Consider the following 25,063-nt stretch of genomic DNA (forward strand, 5'->3'; position numbering starts at 1 on the left):
TATTATAAGGTACACGAGTTACCTATAATTGCCAAATAGCTTTTATTTATTATTAGGAAACGTCTAAAATTGTTGACAGGCATTTTTCTCGTGGCTGAAATGCCGGCAGACAACGACAAGAGGCATAAATTGTTCTAAAAAACTGTAAAAAGCGTATGACAAAAAATAGTGTATGTAACACGTACCTAAATTATGTTTTTTAGGACTCATCTACTATTTCGGACTCGGCTAACGCCTCGTCCGCAAACAGTAATGATTCGTCCTAAAAAACATCATTTTAGGTACTAGTTACATAAATAGCTATTATAATATTATATGATTTATCTATACTTAAATGGATGAGGCGGCCAGCGTTCCCTGAATAAAGTAATATCGCTAGAGTAATATCGCGCTTTTGATAACTGTCTGCAGCTGATTGAGCCACGATCTTTTTGTCTGCCCTTTTGCATACGGCTTTTAAAATAAATAAATACGACATTTTGCCAATCGGCATGCAAATATGCCATAATTTTTTTCATTCTTCAAATTTCATTTTTTAATAATTTCGGAAATTAATTCAACAAAATTTGGTCATAGGTTCTTGAAAAGAAAATAGGTGACCCGTATTTTTTATTTTTGGTCAGTGGTCCCTCTTTTTGGATTTACAGCCCCCTGAATTTCGCCCCTAAAAAGATTTTTTTTAATATCTCAGGGCCCTGTTGGACAAAAATCACTAAATTTGGTACACGTTGTTTTACCATAAAATGTCATTTTTTGATGCTATTAACTTTTTTTTATTTTCATCAGTGGCGTCCCTACGGTATTTAAACTAAATATTTTTAAAATCTACATTAAATTTTGAAAAAAATTTGATCTCTTGATTTTTTTTTCGTATGACGCACCGTTTTCCCGTAAAAAAAACCATTTGCATACATGACCAAATCGCTAAAATTTTAATGTAAATTTTCATAGCAAAATTTTAAAAACGACAATTTAGGTTTTTGGATATTTTGGTTCGCACTTAGGTAATAAAAACAAGATATTGGAAAATAAAAAATTATTTTAAACTTAAGTTTTAAAAATTTTGCTATTGAAATTTACGGTAAAATTTTAGCGATGTAATCATGTATGAAAATGGTTTTATTTTTTTTACGCGAAAACGGTACGTCGTACGAAAAAAAGTTAAGAGATAAAGTTGTTCCAAATTTAATGTAGATTTTAAAAATAATTTTTATTTAAAAAAACAGTGGCCTACCATTTTTTTTCTTCAATAACATTGAGTTTAAATACCGTAGGGAAACGCCACTGACGAAAATAAAAAAAGTTAATAGCATCAAAAAATGTCATTTTATGGTAAAACAACGTGTACCAAATTTAGTGATTTTCGTCCAACAGGGCCCTGAGATATTTAAAAAAAACTCTTTTTAGGGGCAAAATTCAGGAGGCTGTAAATCCGAAAAGGGGGGCCACTCGCCAAAAATAAAAAATACGGGTCACCTATTTTTTTTTTTCAAAAATCTATGACCAAATTTTGTTGCACTAATTTCTGGACACTCTCTATAATAAAATATCCCTAACCTATCCCGATAATTACAGATATTATTTATTGTGAAATCGGGTAGTATGGGGGCAACATCCAATTTTGTTGACCCGACCTTTTGGTAAAACCAAGCTGGACGTGTGTAGTCCGTCCGTATTAACACTTCTTTCATCTTACTATAATCGTAAAAATACTATTTAAAACAAAACATGTTTACTTTGTGCTACTATTTCAGACCGAAAATAAATAAAAAGATTGCCTTTTCAAACGCTATTATCACGTTGGGCTTTATTTATTCTAAAAATGCTAATTAGTTTGTTGTCTTCAGTGTTATTGCTGGCAAATATTTGCTAATAGTTTTGTCGGTAGCTTTATAGCTATACTATCGAATCGTTATTTACCTTGAGCTTGTTTGATTTTAGGCTGGGTATTATGTAGAACGTGCCACGAGATAATTTTTAGATTTTATTTTAATCTCTGTAATAAAAAAGTGGATAGACGATCTGTTTTAATATATCCATTGTTACAGATAGAATTTGCATTATATGTAATTTTTTTTTAATTATTGCTTTAGGTAAAGTTTCACTTCGGTGGTAGTTTTGCTTTTATTTTGGTTAAAAATGACACAAGAAAATTTAATCTGTTGGTCTCGGCTATATGTCAAATTTGAAAAGAAAAAATAAAATTACTAAAAAATGGTTCTTCTGACCGAATTTTGAAAAAAAAAGATGATGACGTAGTGGTACAGCTGGCGTCTACCAATCTAGAGGTTTTGGGTTCGAATCATGCAGCTGAATCCACAGCCGATTGTTTCTAATAAAATGTAAATAGCTTGGGTCTCTGAGCCCTAAATGAGTACTTGATTTTCACAAACGAGAGGCGTTAAAGTGTAATACCTTCCTTTATACTAAAGACATAGTGGATACTATTATTATTATGATATGAAAAAGTTGTTTAAATTTTAATTTCACAAGTTATACAAATTTTCAATCATATAATGTAGTTGAAAAAAGAAAATTTTCTTATATTTAGCCAATAGCAGCCCCTTTCTCGGGCTAAAAGTCTGCAGCAAAGACCTTTTTGAGACAGATTGAACTTGTTCAGATAACACTTGATAGTCATATGTCCTGTCAAGACTGTAAAGGTAGATTCAGATACTGTCTGAATCATGTTTTGGCTGCAAACTGGTAATATTGTTGGAAATTTTTCAAAAACGTCAATAATTTATCGGAATCGTTTATAGACATTCTATATTAGTTTCTACTTTTTTAATTTTTTAATGGTTAATTCTCATTTATTGCACTAAATTGTGATATGCCCGTTGCTGCTTTCTCTTTTACTTTTTAAGGCAAAATTTTTACAAGAAAACATATTTTTTGATAAAAATGAAACCTATTCATTTTTCCAATAAATTCAACTAAATATATGACCGCTAGATGAATATTTCACTGGAAAATAAACTACCGTCACAACAACCGTTCTAAAGGTATTTAGAACGGTAAAATGTATTGACATTACGACTTTATATTTGCTTCTACTTTGAGAAACGGTTGTTATTGATTAGAAAAGATAAAAAAGGTGCCCGGTGGCGTGGGGTATATACAGCTCTCGTCTACCAACCTCAAGGTTGTCGGTTCGAATCCTTCAGCCGGCATTTCATCAGCCGACTATTTTTAATAAAATAAAAATAGTTTGGGTACCTAGGTCGACTCAGCCTTAAATGAGTACTTGGGATTCACAATCCTGAGGTAATAGTAGGCAGTTGAAATGTAGTGCTAGCCACATTACCTTCCTTTGTATACCGAACGGCTCTATACAGGGTGTCCCAGAAATAAGTGCAACTATTTTAAGGGGTGGTAGATCTCGATAAAAGAAACATATTTTCTCTTTACCGTTTTTCAAATAAGTCCAAAATAACGGAGTTACTTTACTTTGAAAATTTCCAAAAAAAATATTTTTTGATTAAACTTTGAGAACCACTGGATCTTTTCTGGATTTTCTTTCTTGTAAATTTAAACTACTACCTATGCTACCATATTATCAAGAAATTATATTTTTTAAATAAAAACTAAAAAAATTTCCAAAAAAATTTTCAAAAATTTTTTTTTGCGAAAAAAACCTCATAGGCGTATTTCTGGCGTTGAACTATACTACCAGTTAAAATATTTGCACTTATTTCTGGGAAACCCTGTATATCATGGCAAGCTGTACCTTGCTACTCCCAAGGCTATATGCGGGAGCTATTATTATTATATAAAAACGATAAAACAAAATTATTCCATCTACATTATGTCCCCGGATTGCATTTACAAGAGGAAAAACTTTTTTATTATTGACAATTTCGGAAAACTGCATTCTCCAAAAAAAAAATTTGCTGTTTCTAAAATGGTTAATCCCGTTTATACTTTATTTTCAATCAATATTCAATTTTCATACCGTTTTAGAGGAAATTAAAAAAAAAACATAAAAATAAAAAGGCATTTCAAAAAAATCAAAAGGCATTTCTATGGTAATATAAATTCGTTTTCATTCTTTTTTCCATAGCAACTGTTAAAATTGCCTTATATCCAAGTAGATTATTTTCTTTTATCTATGCTTATATCTATCAAAAATAGTAGATAAAATAGTACTGTGTGATCGAAAAAAAAACGGCGTCCAGTTGGCTAAGAAATGACGATCGACGATATTTCCCATATAAAATGACAGCGACCTTCATTTCATAGCCATCGCTGACGCCGTTTTTTCTCGATCATACGGTATAATACTGCAAGGGTAGATTAAATTATACTTTAAGAGCGAGGATAGGTTAAAATTTCTTCTCGTACGTTTTTTAATTGCTTCAAATTAATTGCTGAAAAGGAATACAAAAATTTTTGAAAATTTTTGTATTCCTTTTCATAAGTTATTCGGGATTTAAATGGAAGTAGTTTGGATATGGCGTTTGTCGCCTCAGCATGAATATCTGTTGGTAATTTACTTATTTCGTTTTGAGCCATTTCTGGCTCCAATTCAATCAGCAATCGACACGAAAGAGAATTAGCCCAAAAACTAAAGTGAAAGTCAAATTTCCTTAAATTAATTAACAAAAAGAAAACATTTGATGGGAACTTTATCTGCACCACCATATACCGGGTGTTTATCAAAAGTGGCTCACCCCTATAACTTTTTGATTTGTTAAGATAAAAAAACGAGATTTGATAAATTAGTATACCCACATAATTTTTCGGTAACTTGCTAATTTACCAGAAATTACTACAACTTTTGATTTTTAAATGACATCCTCCAGTATGATTTTCCTTTATCCCATAGAAAATGACAATCTGAATAGGTTAACATATCATATGTCAACTCTTGACATTCTCGCTTAAAATAATATATTTTTTAAAAATTCTCGCCAAATAATATATTTGATCATATCTCATTTTTTCAAATGGAACATGGGTAGTTCACGGTAGTTCATTAGCATATTTGGAAAAAGGATTTTGATACGAACAATTTGGTACCGCACATACTTGATATTTCTAGTCAAATTGGCGTTCCATTTATGGCCATGGCACTGTAGATTGAAATTAAAATGCTATTTTTTAATTAAAAATGTCAAAAGTTGACATATGTCATTCTGCTTAGAATGTCATTTCCCATCAAATAAAGTGAAAAAATACCGAGGGTGTCATTTAAAAATCAAAAATTGTAGGTATTTCCGGTGATTCAGGAAGTGAACAAAAACAATTGAATACGTCCAATGAATACGTCAAACAATCCTAATTTATATAATATACTAAAATACCAAATCTCTTATTTATCTGAACAATTAAAAAAAGTTATAGGGGTGAGCCACTTTTGAAAAACAGATGGTATACTTTATTATTATCAATATTTGAATAAAATGTTATATCATAATTCAAGAAATCTCAAGAAGAGCAACTAAAATTACCTTACCTTTTCACACTAAATATTTTAATTATTTTCTATTAGATACTATTAATTATGTTATACTATAATTACATTGCAACTCAAAATTAACAAAGTAAATAGATAAGCGACCCTGACCGACACTTGTCTTCTAACAATGACTTGAAATTATCAGTCGGTATTGTTCTAGTTGCTTTAGCACTTCTAGCGTCTACCGAAGATTGACATCTCTCATCTCATTATTCATTGATTTATTGTTGTGTGAAATCATTATAACTACGCCTCTAATCCAATTATGACGATTATATTAATTGTGTCGTTATTGACAAACAGAATTCTTTTAATAGGTTTTTTGTTCGAGAATTATGTTGTAAAATGTGGCAATTCCGAAGGCAAATAATGCGGCGTGAATTACTAAGAAACACAGGAATTGTTTGTTTTAGATTCCTGTCAATAATACGTTTAAAAATGAGTATCTTAATTCTTAATCTTCTTCTGATACATGCTCCTTTAATGGAGAAGCTCTTCAAAATTGTATTGTTTTCCAGTTCTTATTATACAGGATGGTCCGAAATGTATTCCGGAAACTTCGCCAGCATATTCTGCAGATAAAAATAAATAAAAAATGTATGTCCTAAAATGCTTACTTTCGAAGATACAGGGTGTAGAAGTTTCATTTTTAATTCGATTTTTTTCAAATAATTTCTGAAGTAACGTCAATATCTAGATGAAAATTGGCGTCTGGAAGTTTTTTGATATGAGAAATTTGATTTTGACGTTAATATGACTCCTATTTGTAAGGGGCGCCACCTACATGTGTTTTAACTGTTTTGAAGAGTAATAGCTTTTTGTCCATACCCCGTACCTGTATAAAACTTCTATAGGTGAAAAAATATACATTTCCGTGATTTTTTACGTAAAAACTGTCTTTTGGTAAAAATCGATATAACAAAATAGATTCAGCAATAAACAGAAAGTTGTTATGGGGCTTTCTTGTATGCATTTTCGTAGCTATAAGTACCTTTATTAGTGTTTGAATTTAAGCTTTGTAACCCCTTCTTTCTTGTTTCAGAAAACCCTCAACAATTACAATAACTTTACCTCAAGAATCTACCCAATCTATGACCAATTCTGCTATCCAGCTCATCGAGAGTAAACATGGAAGATATCTCAATATTTCAAATACAACAGGCTTTGACAACATCACTAGTGGTACAACATATGGTAATATATAGAATTTCTTTATATATTTATATAAAATGCATTTACATTTCTTAGATATAATATTTTTAGTTAACTATTGATTATAAAATTGAGGATGATAACAACAGTAGCCTACTTCGTAATAATTATACAGGGTGTTTCAAAAATGTGCAATGTCTCGTGGGGAAATTCCTCACGTAAAAATAAAATTTATTTTTCATATCAACATAGGTCCGATTCTGCTTTATTTCGTAGCTACAGGGTGTTAAAGTTTTAATATTTTTTCGCTTTATTATAATTTTCTTTCAAGTACTTTTAGCGTTTCGAATGAAATTTTGAGGGTAAAAGTTACTATAAGTGCGACATATTTTAAAGCCAAAAAAGTGTCGACATATATTCTCCAGGGACGTGCATATGGGTTATTACTGGAATATTTTTCTAAAAAAATCATGTACGCCACTGACTTTTTTTTCTCTTGTTAGATATGTCTTTTGATATTTTGTCGTTTTCGGTCTCCTTGATGAGATAAACGCAATTTTATTAATTTGCCTTGATCCAAGTCTAATAGCAACCTTTAAAAAATTGTAATATCATTAACTTGCGAAAATTCTAAATAAGTACTCTTTGATTTCTCATAAAAAATATGAAAAAAAGTTTCTATAAACATGGGTATGGAAATGCATAGTTTCAGAATTACAGGATGTTAAAACTTGCATTTATCTCATCAAGGAAGCCGAATTCGACAAGATGATATCAAGAGATAACTTTTAATTGATATTAAATGGCCTACACAATTTTGACAACAAAAGAAAAAAAGTTTTTTTTTTGAAAAATTTTCCATTGATAATCCATAGGCACATGCACGTCACCGATGCATTTATCGACACTTTTTTAGCATTAAAATACGTAGCACTTGTAGTACTTACAGTAAAATTTACCCTCAAAACTTCATTCGAATCACTAAAAGTATTTGGAAGAGATTTATAAGAAATCTAAAGATTATTAAGACTTTAACACCCTGTAGCTTCGAAACAAGCAGAGTCGGATCTATGTTTATAAGAAAAATAAATCTTATTTTTGCGTGAGGAATCTCCCGACGAGAGATAGCACATGTTTTTTGAAACACCCTGTATAGACGTATATTTGTTTTTAAAACAGATTGTTTTTCCAGAAATGTCATCAACCACGATACTACCTGTGTCCAGTACAACTCCAGCAATTACAACTCCAATTCAGATAATAACAACACCAGCCCGTCCAGTGGATATCAGCTGCCTCCCTCTGAACCTCATGGGCGAGATGGATCATTTGACTCAGGAGGAATTCACCTCGAAGCTCACAGATTCCTGCAGATATGACAGATTAATCAAGCCGGTGACCACTGAACCTTTGCAAGTGAACATGCAGATCGATCTTACTCATATTGAGTCAGCTGATGCACAGGTTAATATAAAATAGTTATTTACAGTACAAGTGTGTTTATGAACATGATTACAACGAGTGTGAACGATTAGAGTCGTTCTAATCACACGAGTGTTGTAATCATGTTTAAACGCACGTGTCATGTACAACGTTTTATCTACAACCGAAAAATAAGAAAATGCTGTTTTAATTTTCGTTTATTAGTCGCCCACCTTTAACACCTTTAACTATGACATTTGTCACATTTTTTTCTGAAAAATCAGTTTGCCCTGCCAAGTAAACGCCATGTAAACGCGAGCACTTTTTGCCCAGAAAAATCATTTTAAAAATTACGATGAGCGATTCCGAAAGTCTCCCTTCAGATGTAGAAGCTGCCGCAGTACATGCCACAGAGTCATTATTGCCGGAAAAGTTAATATATTTAGATGTTCGTAGTTGTTTTTCTTTATTATACAAACTAGTTGTGTTATAGATTCATAACACCACTAGTTGTGTTATGAATCTCATAACGTAACTGAAATACTAAAAAAATAGTGATGTGATTGAAAAACGTTATAACTAAACAGTTGTAGATAAATACATTTACTGTACGAATAAGAAGTTTATTGATTAACCTGGCTTTAAATTAGACAGTTTAACAAAATATTCCGCAATTTTACATAATTATCCATTTGTAGTTGTCAAAATCTCGTCTGATCATTTATTTAATTATAAAGTGTTCCATTTTCGTTGTTTTAATTCGGTTGGGTTTTTCCTCGCTTATTAATAATGGGAGAATTTTGCGGTTGTTGCAAATCTTAGCTACTGACTAACTATCGATAATTAAAAGTCTCATTAACAGCAAAACATTGATAAACATTTTTTACTTTTGTTTTTTTAATATTAATTTTTTAAATCAATATTTAATTATTTAAATATTAATTTTTAACAAACGTCGAAATCGATCAATTAAGTAATTAATTTTTTACATTTTTTAAAAACTTTTAATTTTTAAATTACACCCTCAATGATACCCTCTGTACTTTTTTACTTGAAAATGAGACTCTGAATAGAATGACATATCACATGTCAACTTTTGACATTTTTGCATATGATTTATTTGAAATTGTAACATGCGATTTATAGCGGCAATTTGACTCGAAATACCAAGTGTGTGGTATCAAATTATTCGTAAAAAAATGCTTTTTCCAAATGTGCTAACGAGCCACCCTCGTTCCATTTGAGAAAATTGAGATATGATCAAAAATACGATTTGAGCATCTTTTAACCGGCCAGGGCAAGACACGAAAAATATTAGACGATTAAATCTACTTCTCCAAGGCTCCTTGATTAAAAATTAGTGTTTTTAAAATAGCCATGGTACTCTAGACTGAAATTTAAAATACAATTTACAAAGTGTAATTTTCTATCGAATAAGGTAAAAAATACCGAGGGTTCCATTTAAAAATCAAAAATTGTAGTCATTTTAGGCGAAACGGGAAGTGACCGAAAACAACTGAATACCGTCAATCAATCCTAATTTATATCATATACTAACATACCAAATCTCGATTTTTAATCCGAAAAAAATAAAAAGTTATAGAGGCGAGAAACAACATGCTTGTGAGAAACACCCGGTATAATTAGACAAATAATAATGTTTATTTGCGCTATTTATATAATCCAACATTTATTTGCGCAATCGTATTTACATTTAAATTTGTCTGGGAAATTTTATGTAAATTTAAATGGTATACACAGTGTCCCATATAAGAATGTCACTCCACAGCGATCTCGAAAACCAGAAGTATACCCTCTGGTTTTCGAAACGATTAAATTTGAGAAAAGTTAGATACGCTTAAACCAAACGTCTTATATCATATACCGAAGATATTTACAAACAACCAAAGTTTTCCGATTTTGTAGATTCAGATTCAGATTCAGATTATATATCTGATATATTTATCTAATTCTGAGATATATATCTGATATATTTATCTTCTTTCTATTTGAAATTATATCTACTTACATGTATACTAATATATAAAATCCTTAAGTGACTGACATACTGATTAATCACGATCCTGCTCAAACCACTGCACGTAAGAAGCTCAATTTTGGCATACAGGTTGATTCTAGGGTGTAGAGGTTCGATAAGAAGGGATTTTTCGAAATTCCGGTTCCAAGGGGGTGAAACCACCCCTCAAATATTACAATATTTTTTATTTAAAAAACGGTTAAGTTTCCGAAAAAAAGCTTAAACGCGTATATTTTATTTTGTTTTTTTACATAATTTAAGATTTTTTAAAAATGTATACAGGGTGTTTCGAAAAATCTGATTATTGATTAATCACGATCCTGCTTAAAGCGCTTGATGTAAAAAGCTGATTTTTGGAAAACAGATTGACTTTAGGGTATAGATAGATACTGATTAATCACGATCCTGCTCAAACCACTGCACGTAAGAAGCTCAATTTTGGCATACAGGTTGATTCTAGGGTGTAGATATTCGATAAGAAGGGATTTTTCGAAACTCGAATTCTAAGGGGGTGAAACTATCCCTCAAATATTAAAATATTTTTTATTTAAAAACCGGTGAGTTTTTCGGAAAAAGTCTTAAACACGTATATTTTATTTTATTGCTTTACTTTTAAGATTTTTTATAAATTTATACATGTTGTGTTGTGTGTTTCATAAAATAAACACATGGGTGTTTCATAAAAGTTGACCATTGAGTAATCACGATTCTGCTTAAACTGCTTGACGTTTAAAGCTGATTTTTGGCAAACGGATTGACTGTGGGGTGTAGAGGTTCGATAAGGAGGAGTTTCTCGAATCTGAAATTCCAAGAGGGTGAAAACGCCTCAAATATTACAATATTTGTTATTTAAAAAACGGTTAGTCTTTCGGGAAAACGCTTGGACAAGCATAATTTATTTGGTTTTTTACATATTTTGAAATTTTTTAAAAAATCATACAGGGTGTTCCAAAAAGTTGGGTAATTTCTTAACCACAATTCTGCTTAAACTGCTTGACGTAAAAAGCTTATTTTTGCCAAACGGATTTTTCGAAAGTCAAATTCCAACGAGATGAAACTACCCCTATATAACCAAGTTATATAATAATATTGCCATATTGTTTTTTCTCATGCTGACATAAATGTGAGAAAATTTTACCCAGTTTGTATGTTAATGGAAATGCTTGCTTTGCTTTATCATCACCATTAACAAATGACTAAGAAGCTCAATTTTAGCATGCAGGTTGATTCTAAGGTGTAGAGGTTCGATAAGAAAGGATTTTTCGAAATTCCAGTGCCAAGGGGGTGAAACCACCCCTCAAATATTACAATATTTTTTATTTAATAAATGGTTAAGTTTCCGAAAAAACGCTTAAACACGTATATTTTATTTTGTTTTTTTACATATTTTAAGATTTTTTAAAAATGTATACAGGGTGTTTCGAAAAATCTGGTCATTGATTAACCATGATCCTGCTTAAAGCGCTTGATGTAAAAAGGTCATTTTTGGAAAACGGATTGAATTTAGGGTGTAGAGGTTCGATAAGAAGGGATTTTTTGAAACTCGAATTCTAAGGGGGTGAAACCACCCCTCAAATATTAGAATATTTTTTATTTGAAAAACCGGTGAGTGATTAACCACGATCCTCCTTAAAGCGCTTGACGTAAAAAGCTCATTTTTGGAAAACGGATTGAATTTACGGTGTAGATGTTCGATAAGAAGGGATTTTTCGAAACTCGAATTCTAATGGGGTGAAACCACCCCTCAAATTTTAGAATATTTTTTATTTAAAAACCGGTGAGTTTTTCGGAAAATCTCTTAAACTGGTATATTTTATTTTGTTTTTTTACATATTTTAAGATTTTTTAAAAATTTATACAGGGTGTTTCATAAAATATGACCATTGAGTAATCACGATTCTGCTTACACTGCTTGACGGTTAAATCTGATTTTTTGGCAAATGGATTGATTTTGAGGTGTAGAGGTTCGATAAGGAGGGGTTTCTCAAATCTCCAATTCCAAGAGGGTGAAAACGCCCCTCAAATATTACAATATTTGTTATTTAAAAAACGGTTAGCCTTTCAGGAAAACGCTTGGACACGCATAATTTATTTTGTTTTTTTACATATTTTGAAATTTTTAAAAAAATCATGCTGTGTGTTCCAAAAAGTTGGGTAGTTGATTAACCACGATTCTGCTTAAACTGCTTGACGTAAAAAGCTTATTTTTGGCAAACGGATTTTCATATTCCAGGAAGTCATATTCCAACGAGATGAAACTACCCCTCAAATATTACCAAGTTATATAATAATATCGCTATATTATTTTTCCCATGCTGACATAAATGTGAGAAAATTTTATCCAGTTTGTATGTTAATGGCAATTCTTGCTTTGCTTTATCATCACCATTACAAATGATTAATTCGACGCGAAGGAAGTCGCGGATACACGCTAGTAACTATATAAAATTCAAAATCTTATTCACATTCCCACAATCACCACAGCTGCTTTTCCTGCTCTACAAATTGATGTTATTATATTTTCCATCTGACACATTTCATTTCGGACACCATCATCAACTTACTTTATTTTTTTATATTTCGTACCTTCATTTCATTTTTAAAAGCTTATGACTAAAAGCGATTGACTTAAAATGCAAATACAGTGATTTAACACACTTGCCCAAAATATGTATAATAAAATATATTTCTATAAGCGGCAATGTGTTGGAGGGAGATCGGTTATGGGATCATATGATCATGCGTGTATAAAGGAAAAGCAACATTGAGTGTGTTATATCATTGCATTTGGGAGTGCAAAGATCTTTTAGAAAGGAAATAAATAACTCAAATAAAGTTGAATATACTTAGTATGAAAGAAACGTCATATTGAAAATGTAATAACACCGATTCGTAAAGCAATATAATTACCTATAGAAATATAAAATTTGTATTGTTACATATTTTAAAATGAGTCAGAAAAATATAACATCTAAATCAGGAGAATCTTCTTTGTATCTCTTTTGCAAGTACGGTCTTACAACTGAGAAAAATCAAATATTTTTCTTGGTTTAAGTAAGAACAATCTTCGGATTGTCCCGGGGTTGTTAACAGGACGAGTGTCCTTGGAGGAGAGTCCTAAGGAGAGTTCCTTAATGAACACCTCAGTAAATTGAAGCTAATAAACAACGGCGAATAGAGATTCTGTGGGGAAAATGGGGAAACACCAGAACACCTTATCAGTGAATGCGCCGAAACGAAAACCATTCGTTCCATAAACTTTGTTACGACCAAAAAATATTTTAAAATTATAATATTCTTTGGGACAACTGATTTTGTCAAAGCCCTGAGACTGTATGATAACTCAAGACAGGGGGATACAATAGATCTATAAGGTCGCGGTGATTAACTTCCTCCGTTGAATACAATTTAAAACCTACAATCTCTTTGCTGTACGAGATCTCTGTATTATGTGTTTCTTAAGTATAGAACACCTTGTATATCATCGTACCAATTTAATCATTTTTGGAATAAATTTGCGCTAAAAATAAATATCTAGTTTATTTTATAATTCAATAAGGCAGCAGTACTTGTCTATTTATTTGAATGAATGCCTCGTCATATATATGGCACCACTGTATTTGACCAGTTTGTGAAAATGTTTGCTATTACTCATACTTTAATGATATAAACTAATCTCTAACTTAATGAATCATTTTTATATACGAGTATCTCTTACTTATGTCAGACAAAATTATGTTTATCTCAAATTGATACCATATTACCAGATACATATTGCAGACATTACACACATTTATTGTTAAGTAGGGATGAGTCTTGCAGTTTAATAAGTGGTCTTGATCTTGGTGTAAGATTCTTGCTAGTCTTATACTTCTTTAATATATGTGTATATATAAAAGCTCTAAAAGCCTAAAATGCTCATGGCTTGATTGGTTATCTTTCTCCATTTGTTTCTGTCTTTTGCCTGTATTCTCCACCCATCCACTCTAATCCTTCTCAATAAGTCCTCTTCTACAAGCTTTTTCCATCTTCTTTCCTCCAAAAATCTTTCCCAGTATTTTTCTTTCCCAAATATCTAGCCTCAAACTTTCCGTTGCATTGAACGTCAACGTTTCACATGCATACATCACTATTGGTCGTATCATTGTTTGGTACATTCTAATTTTTAAACTTCTAGAAATGTTCTTACTCTTAATAATTTTCTGTAGTGCGCTGACACATCTATTTCCCGCCATTATTCTCGCCATAATTTTTTGAGTTACATTTGGATTCCTTAGAAATACGGCTCCTAAATATGTAAATGTATATCTACTTCCTCTCTCTCTCTCTCTCTCTCTCTCTCTCTCTCTCTCTCTCTCTCTCAAACTTGTATCGTTTACCTCTCTCAGAATTAATTTGTAGACATATTTCTCAAAATCCCTATCTGACCACTCCATAAATTTCGTTATCTTCTCATTAAACACTAAGCCTATTTTTGCGCTTGATTTTCTAGTCTTTTGGCCACCGATATTAGCTCTTTCCGATTTCTTGATAACTAAATCATCGGCAAAAGCTAAGCATTGGTGTCTTTTTGTATACAGAAGGTTTGGTTAGCCTTCCCCCTCTCTGTTGATTTCCGTATCATTTATAACTTTTTCTAATACTACAGTAAACAGTACTCGAGATAGTAGATCCCTCTGTCTTAATCCGTCCCTGCTTATAAATTTTTCCGTTGTTTTCTTGTTTACTTTGACTTCATCTACTGTCTCTTGGAGTGTCAATTTTATCATCTTGATGAGTTTCTTGCTAACCTCTAATTCTGTTAATGCTCTAAACACCTCCATCCTTTTAACTTTTTTATATGCCTGCTAAAAGTCGATAAATAGGAGCATTGTCTGTTTTCCGTATTCATAACTCTTCGCTTGTTTCTCCAAGGGTAAATATTTGGTCAACAGTACTTCTCCCTTTCCTAAATCCACATTGGTACTCTCCAATTTTCTCATCAATCTCATGCACTAATATTTCTATTATATATTTTGCTAGTACTTTATACGCTACATTTCCGGGACTTTTGTCATTCTTTAAATATATGTGTACTAGAGGCAATTTCTATTTAAAAACTATTTAAATAAATTTAAATAAATAGTTTTTTTAAGTAATTTAAAGCAAATGAAACTTTGAAGAAAGAAACAATATTTCAGTGATAAAATTTTTAGCAAAAGTCGGAAAACACCTCGGAAAACACTAGATATGTGCAATAAATTAAAACATTAATTTTAAACCAATTAGTAACATTTTATATCATATTTATTTATTTGAGTGATCTTTATTATTGAACAATTAAAAACACTACCATACTGTAGACAGTTGATACTCATTCTTAATTATATTTTTAATCATGTTTTTCTCGTCAATACCATCCGTTAAACATAAATAACCGTTTCTTTACTGTTTGTTACAGCAAATCAAGTCGTATATCTTCGTGCAATTAATCTACCAAGACAATCGACTTAAATACGACACATTCTCTCCAAAAAGAGGCAGTATTCAAGGGGAAGAACCTTTGAGAAATAAAATATGGGTTCCTCATTTAATAGTTAGGAACGAAAGGTATCAAAGGTATCTCTTTTAGAGTGATTTTCTTAACAAACTAACGTATTTTTTCATTGCTCAGAGAGTCATCTCTCATGGGTCTGGATGGAACCGACGTCTTCGTTCAGATTATGCCTAATGGAGGCGTAACCTATTCCTACAGAATGACATTAACGTTTTACTGCTGGATGGATTTGCAGAAGTTTCCTTTCGACGTTCAAATTTGTGAAATTACATGGATAAGTTGTAAGTATAAATTTCATCAAGTTTTACCAATGAACCCAAAATCAAGAGAGTTTCTAATTTCGCAATTTACTGGTTTTATACAGGGTTCTGCAAATTCGAGGTACGAGTATTGTTATCTTGAAAACCGTAATAGATACGAAGATGGTTAAATTGGGGCAAAGTTGCTCCTTGGGATATTTACCAAGATTTACCAATTGTTAAAAAAGGATTCCTGAGTTTTTTGAATATCAATTTTATTTTTTCCTGTCGTTACTTTTTAGAAAATCAAAAAACTAATTGCACATTCTCATAGCCACTTTATCAGGGCTATCTGATTATATAGTATTTTTAGATTTTCAAATTAGTTGATAATTTGTGAGATACAGAGGTCAACTTTTTTTTTAATACGGACCTGAATTTTTTATTTCAGGTTTTGAAAGAATTCGGACTTCTGAGTACAATGATATGCCACACGTGATACTTTTTTGTTTTGGGCACCTTAACAATAACAAAACTATTTAGTCCGACTCTGTTTTTTTCAATTTATTTAATCTGATTATATTCATCGCAACAATATTGATCAGTGCTAATTAACACCGAATAAGGAAAATCGAGCCAATTGAAAGATTGAAATAAATAATATCCAGGTCAGCAATTTAAAGATTATTTTTAACGTGATTTTTTTATGTGAATTTGAAATTTCAGTGTACTATCTAATAATATGCATAATATTAGTCGTAGTTATTATAAATAAATCAACTTTTACAACCTAGTTTCTAATGCTCTACATGTCGAAAAGGTTTGATTGTTGAGGGAAAATTATTTGATTGTTTATATTATATTATATTTATATTATTTTTTATTATTTTATTGCATTTGATTTTCCGTATTCAATGTTTTACCCCACGTCATTGTTAAGTTCGAAAGCTTATCAATATTGTAACGATGAATAGATTAAATATTAAAAAAAACAGAGCCGGACTTGAAATTAGTTTAATTTTAATAACAAAAAAAAATTAAATGTGGCATATCATTCTACTCAGGAGGCCAAGTTCTTTCATAATAATAATATAATAATAGCTCCGTTTAACGCCTTGGGAATAACAAGGTACAGCTTGCCATGCTAGAGCCGTTCGGTATACAAGGAAGGTAATATGGCTAGCACTACGCTTTAACCGCCTATTATTACGTCAGGATTGTGAATCCCAAGTACTCATTTAAGGCTGCGTCGACCTAGGTACCCAAACTATTTTTATTTTAATAAAAATAGTCGGCTGATGAAATGCCGGGTGTAGGATTCAAAATCTTCTTCAAATTCATGTTCTTTCAAAATCTGAAATAAGAAATGCATCAGATCCGTATTTAAAAAAAATTAACTTGGCCTCTGTATCCCACAAATTATCAGATAATTTGAAAACATAAAAATACCACCAGATAGCCCTAATAAAGTGACTATGAGAATGACAGGAAAAAATAAAATTGATTTAAAAAAAATCGTTTTTTTTTCAAAAATCTCAACAATCATTGAAATTTTTAAAACTTTTTTGATGACATCTTGATGAACATCCTAAAGCGCAACTTTGCCCCAATTTAATCATGTTCGAATCTATTACGGTTACTGAAATACCATTGCTCGTACCTCGAATTTGCAGAACCCTGTATAATACATTGGACGACAAAACATTACTGTTAACATTTAACTAATCTACTACAATACACCAAAGCATTATTAGGGGAGATCAAAAATGATTGAAATAGTTGTCGGGACTATGCAGTTAGATGATTTTGAATTTTGATCAGTGATTGGTACTGATGCTACAACAAGTTTTGACTTTCATCATCATCATCATCAACCAGCCACTAAAGTCCACTGCTGGACGTAGGCATCCCTCGTTTTCTTCCATAACTCTTCCCTCGTTTTCTTCTCCATCTTCAGCTATTTGCATCCAGTAACTGTGGATACGTCTTAAGTCATCATGCCATCTGGCTGGAAAACGGCCTCTGCTCCTGAATGCATCATGTCTTGGTCTCCATTCTATTATTTTCTTCGTCCATCGGTCATCGTTTAGCCTTGCAATGTGCCCTGCCCAATTCCATTTCAATGTAATTATTTTCTCTATGGCATCAATGACATCTTCTTCTTTGGAGCTATCTCAGAGATAGCCCCAACATTGATCTTTCCATTGCTATTTGCGTTATACTTGCGGATACGACAAATACGCGGATAATTCAAAGTTTATGAATTATCGCCTAGTCAAGCTTCTTTAATATTATTTTGAACGATATATTACCCGAGAAAAAATAGGAGGATAACCTACAAAAAGAAATGAGATCCCATCAAAAACATAGAATGTAAAAAATACCAAGTCTCGCAACACAATTCTTCCACTATAAGAAGTTGTGAGATCTCATGTAAAACCAAGCCAGTTTATTTTATTTATTCTCTCTTTAAGCACTTATTCAACAATTTTGTTATAAATTGTTAGTATATTATAGTAAAATTCTTTTTTAACCCGTTCTCTGTTTAATGTTTCTTTGATGTTAAATGCTTGTTCAATTCCCAGATACTTGTATTCTTGTTCGATACCTATTCCTTCTATTGATGTTCCATCCATCAGTGTTATAGTTTCCGGATCCTGGACTTTACCTTTGGTTATATGTATCCTCGCGCATTTGTCAATTCCCAGTTCCATATGGACTGCCGCACTAAAAGCTGTTACTGTTTCTAATTGGCTGCCAAGTTGGTCGGGACCCCTAGCATATAATTTAAGGTCGTCCATATAGAAAAGGTGCGTGATTGTGGTGTTAGGACTTATTTTGTATCCGTGTGGGCTACTAAGGGGGTTAAGGGCAAGACAGAACCAAAGTGGACTAAGGCTATCTCCTTGGAATATTCCTCGCCTGATAGGGAGCCGCTCAGTGATGTAAACCTCATTTTTACCATTGACTTGTAAAACTGTGCTCCAAGTCTTCATGAGATGTTTTAAAAGATCTGCAATTTGTTTGTCGACTTTATATATTTCTAGCACACGAAGTAGCCAAGAATGCGGCATGGAATCGAATGCTTTGCGGTAATCTATCCAAGCCACAGACGCATTTCGAGTCTTTATTTTAGCGTGTCTTGTAATGCTTGTGTTTATCACTAGGTTCTCCTTGCATCCTCTTGCCCCTTTCCTGCATCCATTTTGCTCCCATGCCATTATTTGGTTTTGCGAGACGTATTCGCCTATTTTTTTTGTCATTATAGATGTAAGTATTTTATATGCCGTTGGAAGGCAGGTGATAGACCTATAATTTTTTTGTTCTTGTAGGTCTCCTTTTTTTGGTAACATTATTGTGATTCCTCTAGTGAAAAATTCTGGGATACACGCAGGTTTATTAAGAGATTCGCTAAATTGGCGTGCGAGGGCATTGTGACTGGATGTTATCTGCATCCACCAGAAATTATGAATCCCATCTGGTCCGGGGGCTGCCCAGTTTTTTATTGTTTTGGGTCCATGGGTAATATCCTCTGTTCTAATTTGTATGTTTTCCATGGGTTGGACGTTTGCCCATTTATCAGTCTCCTCCTGTATCCAGAACGCTCTATCTTCGTGTTGTACGCCTACACTCCAGATATCACTCCAATATGCGAACATGTTTTGACGCTGATGGCGCGTGTTATTTACTTGATTTCCGGCTGTGCTGAGTTGTGGGTAAAACTGTTTTTGGTTTTTTGTAAATAGAAGATTTTCTTTATAACGTTTGGTTCGCTTTCTGTACCTCTTGAGTCTGTTAGCATATGCTTTTAGTTTCTGCCTCAATTTTTCACGATGTTCCTCTAGGAGCATCGCGCGGAGATAACGCGGATTTGACGGTTTGATTTTTTCATTTTTTGCCAGCTGAAGAATTTTATGCTTGAGTTTTTTTGATGGTGGTGTTTTGGGTTTTAGAATTGCGTACAAAGTTCCAATTTGTTTTCTAGTGTTGTCGATTTTCCTTATCAGTCTGTTTTCCCATGGGGGCGAGCTGTGTTCTTTGGTGATATTGCTAGCTGGTTTTATTTTTAGAATTTCACAGATTGTAGCTGCCGCACAGTATATAAGATGACATGTCTCTTCCAGACTCCCGCTGTCGTCCATTATTGGTTTTACAATATTGTTGATCTTTCGGCAAAGTTCTTTACTTTTTCGGTCACTAGGGATTCTACTTATGTTAGGCCTTGCCTCCAATCTTATTCCCCTGTAACTTAAGTCGATATCGTGAAAAACGGCTTCGGACCTCTGGCTCATTTGGAATTTCTGTTTGTAATTCTCCAATGTTTTGTTGACGAATGGATGCTTTTATTTGTTCTATCTCTGCTAGAGTGAATACGTTCGTTCTTATTATTGATCTGACTTGGCCAGAGAGGCATTGTGCATCCATCTTCATAGTTGGCTGTTCTGTAATCCACTCAAGGGCGTAGATAAGGGGGGGTACTGGGGGACAGTACCCCCCCCCTGACGCTTGACGAGATACGAGAATTGAAATAGTCATTGACTATGAAAGGATTTTTTTTAATTAATATCCGACATATAAGAACACTTTGTATGCTTTTAATTATGTTGATTTATCGTTTATAATATGTTCGACCTAATTAAAAGCACACAAAGTGTTCTTATTGGCCAGGACAGATTAGTGGGGTTAACTCTAATCAATACCCATAAAGATATTGAAATAAATGTTGATGCTGTTATTGATAGGTTTTCCAAACAGCGTACTAGAAAACTTGATTTTGTTTTGTAGTTTTATTTATAGTTTATAGTTTTTATATTTTTTTTTGATAGTTTAGAGTTTTTTATTTATAGTTTATAGAAAATTAACTAATAAACGTCGTTGTTTCATTTTTGTTTATGTTATTTACAAATCTATATTTTAATTTTTGTGTTATGTTTTTATATCTTTTTGAAGACAAAAAAATCGCCGTCGTTTTAATTCGACAAAAAAATTCCGACGGTGATTTTTTTTGCGACTTAATCATAGTACCACCCCCATAGCATACACCTATCTACGCCCCTGAATCCACTCTAATTCCAATTTTGTTCTATAAGCGGTTAAGTCCGTTTCCAAATTTGTAGCACGATAGTACGCTCTAAGAAGTGCTATATTAAGCTGCTTAGTCCAGCGCATACGCCTTTTTGTTATAAATTGTTAGTATCAATATTAATCATCTTTGTTTCTGTAATAATTATAATGACTTGGCAAATGCAAGATATGATAATATCTATACTAATTAAAAAGCTTTATTTTTAAGGGCACTGTTTATACAGGGTGAGTTTCCTACAATGTTCTCTATGGGTATCTCGGAAACTACTAGAGATAGAGAGTCGGTTAAATGGGGAAAGAATTGCAGTTTTGTGGGGTCATAAATATGCGCCTTTCAGATTTTTGAAAAAGTTTATGGCTTACTAGATATTTGGAAAAAAACAAATTTCGGCTATTTTAAAAATTGCCCCTAATTCCATTATAAGCTATTTTAGACAAAAAGTTTTCAGATAAAAGTTGTAGATAATCACATCCTTAATGAGACTGTGTCCTCCGTTTTCTTCTAAAGCCTGTCATTTTTGACACATGACACCAACATATGTTTTTTTAACTGGAAACCATACTTGGCCATGACTTCATAAAAAGCGCCATTTTTTAAGCTTTTCAGCGATATAAGCTATAATATGTTTTCTTCGAAAAATTACTGAGTTATAGCCAATTCTTATCATTTTCAAACAATTTCACTTAGTTTGTCATGGAAACAAGTTTAATCGCCTTTGCTCTCAGAAATGTGAAGCTGTCACATCCAAACTTTGTAAATTAAAATAAGCAAAAATTGTAAATATAAATTTTTCAAATGAAGAAAAGCGTGTAGGATTATTGGTTCAACTTTTTTTGACCATACATTTTCGAGGATACGTTGACCGGTGAATGTTACTTTTCTTAGAGAACGGTTTTAAAGACATTATCAAAAGTTAAATTTAGTTATTGCCAATTCTTATCTTTCTTGACTAATTTCAATTAAATTGCATGGTATTCTTATTCTGTTATGATTTATAACTTAAAAAAAGTCAGATTACTAAACGGTTCCTTACAATTTACACTACACAAACTAAAACTTAAAAAAATAATATCACTGCATACACTTTAAGTTAGTTTAGAAAGTGTTCAAAAAATCCGCATTGTTTTGAGTTGCATCTTTTTAAAACTGAATTACTACCTATTCTCACAGAAGGACCGGTCGACTTAATTAAACTTCTCTCGTACCGCCAATTCGAGTGCCTCTCTTAATTCATAAATTCTTTTGTAAACTTGATTGTTAACCATACCGCATAAAAAATTCTAAAATGGATAGGTCAGATGATCAAGGAGGCCCATGCAATTGGTCCACCTCTTCCTATCCCTAAGTTTGCATAATTATGATATAAATAATTTTTAACATTTCTTTCATTATGGGGGGAGTCATAATGAAAGTGATGCAAGAACCACTCTATTGATGCGCGAGTATCTACACGCTTTTCTTCATTTGAAAAATTCATATTTACAATTTTTGTTTATTTACAAAGTTTGGATGTGACAGCTTCACATTTCTGAGAGCAACGGCGATTGAAGTTGTTTCCATGGCTAACTAAGTGAAATTATTTAAAAATAATAAGAATTGGCTATAACTCAGTAATTTTTCGAAGAAAACATATTATAGCTTATATCGCTGAAAAGCTTAAAAAATGGCGCTTTTTATGAAGTCATGGCCAACTATGCTTTTCATTTAAAAAAACATATGTTTGTGTCATATGTCAAAAATGACAGGCTTCAGGAGAAAACGGAGGAGAGTGTCTCATTAAGGATGTGATTATCTACAACTTTTATCTGAAAACTTTTTGTCTAAAATAGCTTATAATGGAATTAGGAGCAATTTTTAAAATAGCCGTAATTTGTTTTTTTCGAAATATCTAGTAAGCCATGAACTTTTGCAAAAATCTGAAAGGAGCATATTTATGACCCCACAAAACTGCAATTCTTTCCCTATTTAACCGACTCTCTATCTCTAGTAGTTTCCGAGATACCCATAGAGAACATCGTAGGAAACTCACCCTGTATATACTTAGTAATTGAAATGGTAGAATATTCTTTTATAATTATGGTGCTGTACAAATTGGCAAGTCGTTATAATTATTACAGAAATAAAAATGACTAATATTGATACTAACAATTTGTGACAAAATTGTTAAATAGGTGCTTAAAGAGAAATTAAACAAAATAAACTGACTTTTGGTTTTACATGAGATCTCACAACTTTTTATAGTGGAAGAATTATGTTACGAGACTTGGCATTTTTTTACATTCTATGTTTTTGATGGGATCTAATTTTGTATTTTATTTCGTCACAGTAGTAATTTTAATAGTATTTACCTAATGATATACAGCGGAAATAAAAAGAATCAATTTTATTAACCAATAACAACACCTTTTTATTATAATAATATAGACTTTTGCATATTCTTGTAGCACATCTATATATTATTATTATTTCTAGGGTCGTATGACGACTTAAACTTGGTGCTGAAATGGGCCAATCAGAATAGAGTTCAAATTGCAAACAATCTCCACTTAACCGAATTTGTACTAGATTCATATTGGACAGAAGAGAATGTCTCACGTGCTTCTTTCAACACGGGTGGTCTTGGTAAGTGTGAAATTTTGAAATGCAAATACAAAAAATACTAATAAATATGTACTTTACGGCTGTTTACATAATTTGGAATAATGGGATGAATTTATACAATCTATTATGTATTAGACAATTCTAGATCGACAACATGCAAGTAACTGAAGGGTCCAGGGGAATAACTTGATAAGCGTCAGTTTCTCAATTTTAGGATTTTACGATATTATAGTAGTCTCACTGGTCCCTACAAAATGTATAAACTCTGCAGGGCAATAAATTGTTAAATCCTATGATATGTGCCTAGTAAAACTATAGAATACACGGAAAGAACTGTGATGTAAAATTAGTAAAATAGGGCTTATCAAGTTTTCCCCTGGACCCTTCAACCACACCTTCAACTGTTAAACATCATTAAACACAACGTTTGATATATTAATATTTGGTTAACTAAATTTTATTTATTTTACACAATTGTTTCTAAATTAATAATAAAATTAAACTCTAATTTTGATTCTTAGTTCTAAAATCGTCAAAGTATTTCATGCTCTTCAACTGGGTATAGTTACTTTGTAATAATGTCAATACCCCAGCGTCTGAAAAGTGGCTCACCCCTATAACTTTTGGCTCAAGTTTCGTTTAGCCGAAATCAGTTACATAGAATATCGGTTTATAGGATGATTCTATACAAGGAAACTAGCACTACATGATTTGATTTTTACCGCGGAAATTCTTATTTTTGAGAAAACTCGAATTTTAAATTTTTCTATTATTAACTAAAATTTAAAACTTTACGGTGTTTTTAATAGTTTTCTCATTATTAGAATGGCGTAAAAACATTTAATATAACGATGGAAACTAATTTCTATTCGAAAATATATTTTTATCACAATAATTTTCATTTTTTCCGGGTTTAGAAGTGCCGAAATATGATAGGTAGATAAGAACTACATATTTTTGTTTGATTAATAATTTGCTATAACTTTTTCTGCGGAAATTTATCATATGTGTAATGGTAATGGATATATCATATGTGTAATGGAAAATCTTCAATATTTCGAAGTTTTCCATAGTATACTCAACTTTTTTACAAACTTTCGGTTTGGTTTGGTTTGGTTTGGTTATTTTTTGGGTTTGGTGGTAGTGGGTTTAGTTGGTTTGGTTTGATCTGGTTTGGTTGTTTTCTTACGGTTTGGTTTGGTTTACTTGTCGTTTTTATGCTTTATTGACATTTTTTTTTAATTTTCGCATTTATTGACCATAGCGATATTAAGTTGATAAGAATAGACATTATTCATTGATCTGTGTCAAATGTCGGGAAGAAGATCACTACATAGTGGTGAAACAACGCATTTACGCGGATTTTTATTTTTGTATGAGTGCTTAAAAATAAGTCTACAATATAAAATAATATTAATTTTTTATATATCTCATTTCGTTACTTCTAAACCGTATTCAAAAAATGGCAACAGCGCATTTAGGCGGAATTTCATTTTCGTATTAGTAGTTACAAAGACGTCTAAAATAT

At 32.0% G+C, this 25,063-nt stretch overlaps 1 protein-coding gene across 1 annotated transcript in view; it reads left to right on the forward strand.

Annotated features, from left to right (window-relative positions):
* LOC115881804 (glycine receptor subunit alpha-2-like) overlaps positions 1–25,063 on the forward strand; it is an 88,334-nt gene that overhangs the window by 20,731 nt on the left and 42,540 nt on the right. Inside the window, exons 2-6 of the mRNA XM_030899474.1 lie at positions 6,504–6,655; positions 7,806–8,077; positions 15,514–15,662; positions 15,727–15,890; positions 23,407–23,556. Coding sequence (XP_030755334.1) covers positions 6,504–6,655; positions 7,806–8,077; positions 15,514–15,662; positions 15,727–15,890; positions 23,407–23,556 — 887 coding nt within the window. The remainder of the gene's footprint in view (positions 1–6,503; positions 6,656–7,805; positions 8,078–15,513; positions 15,663–15,726; positions 15,891–23,406; positions 23,557–25,063) is intronic.

This window comes from Sitophilus oryzae, unplaced genomic scaffold (assembly GCF_002938485.1).
Source record: "Sitophilus oryzae breed Bouriz unplaced genomic scaffold, Soryzae_2.0 scaffold_1740_pilon_pilon, whole genome shotgun sequence".
NCBI classification, from domain to species: Eukaryota; Metazoa; Arthropoda; class Insecta; order Coleoptera; family Curculionidae; genus Sitophilus; species Sitophilus oryzae.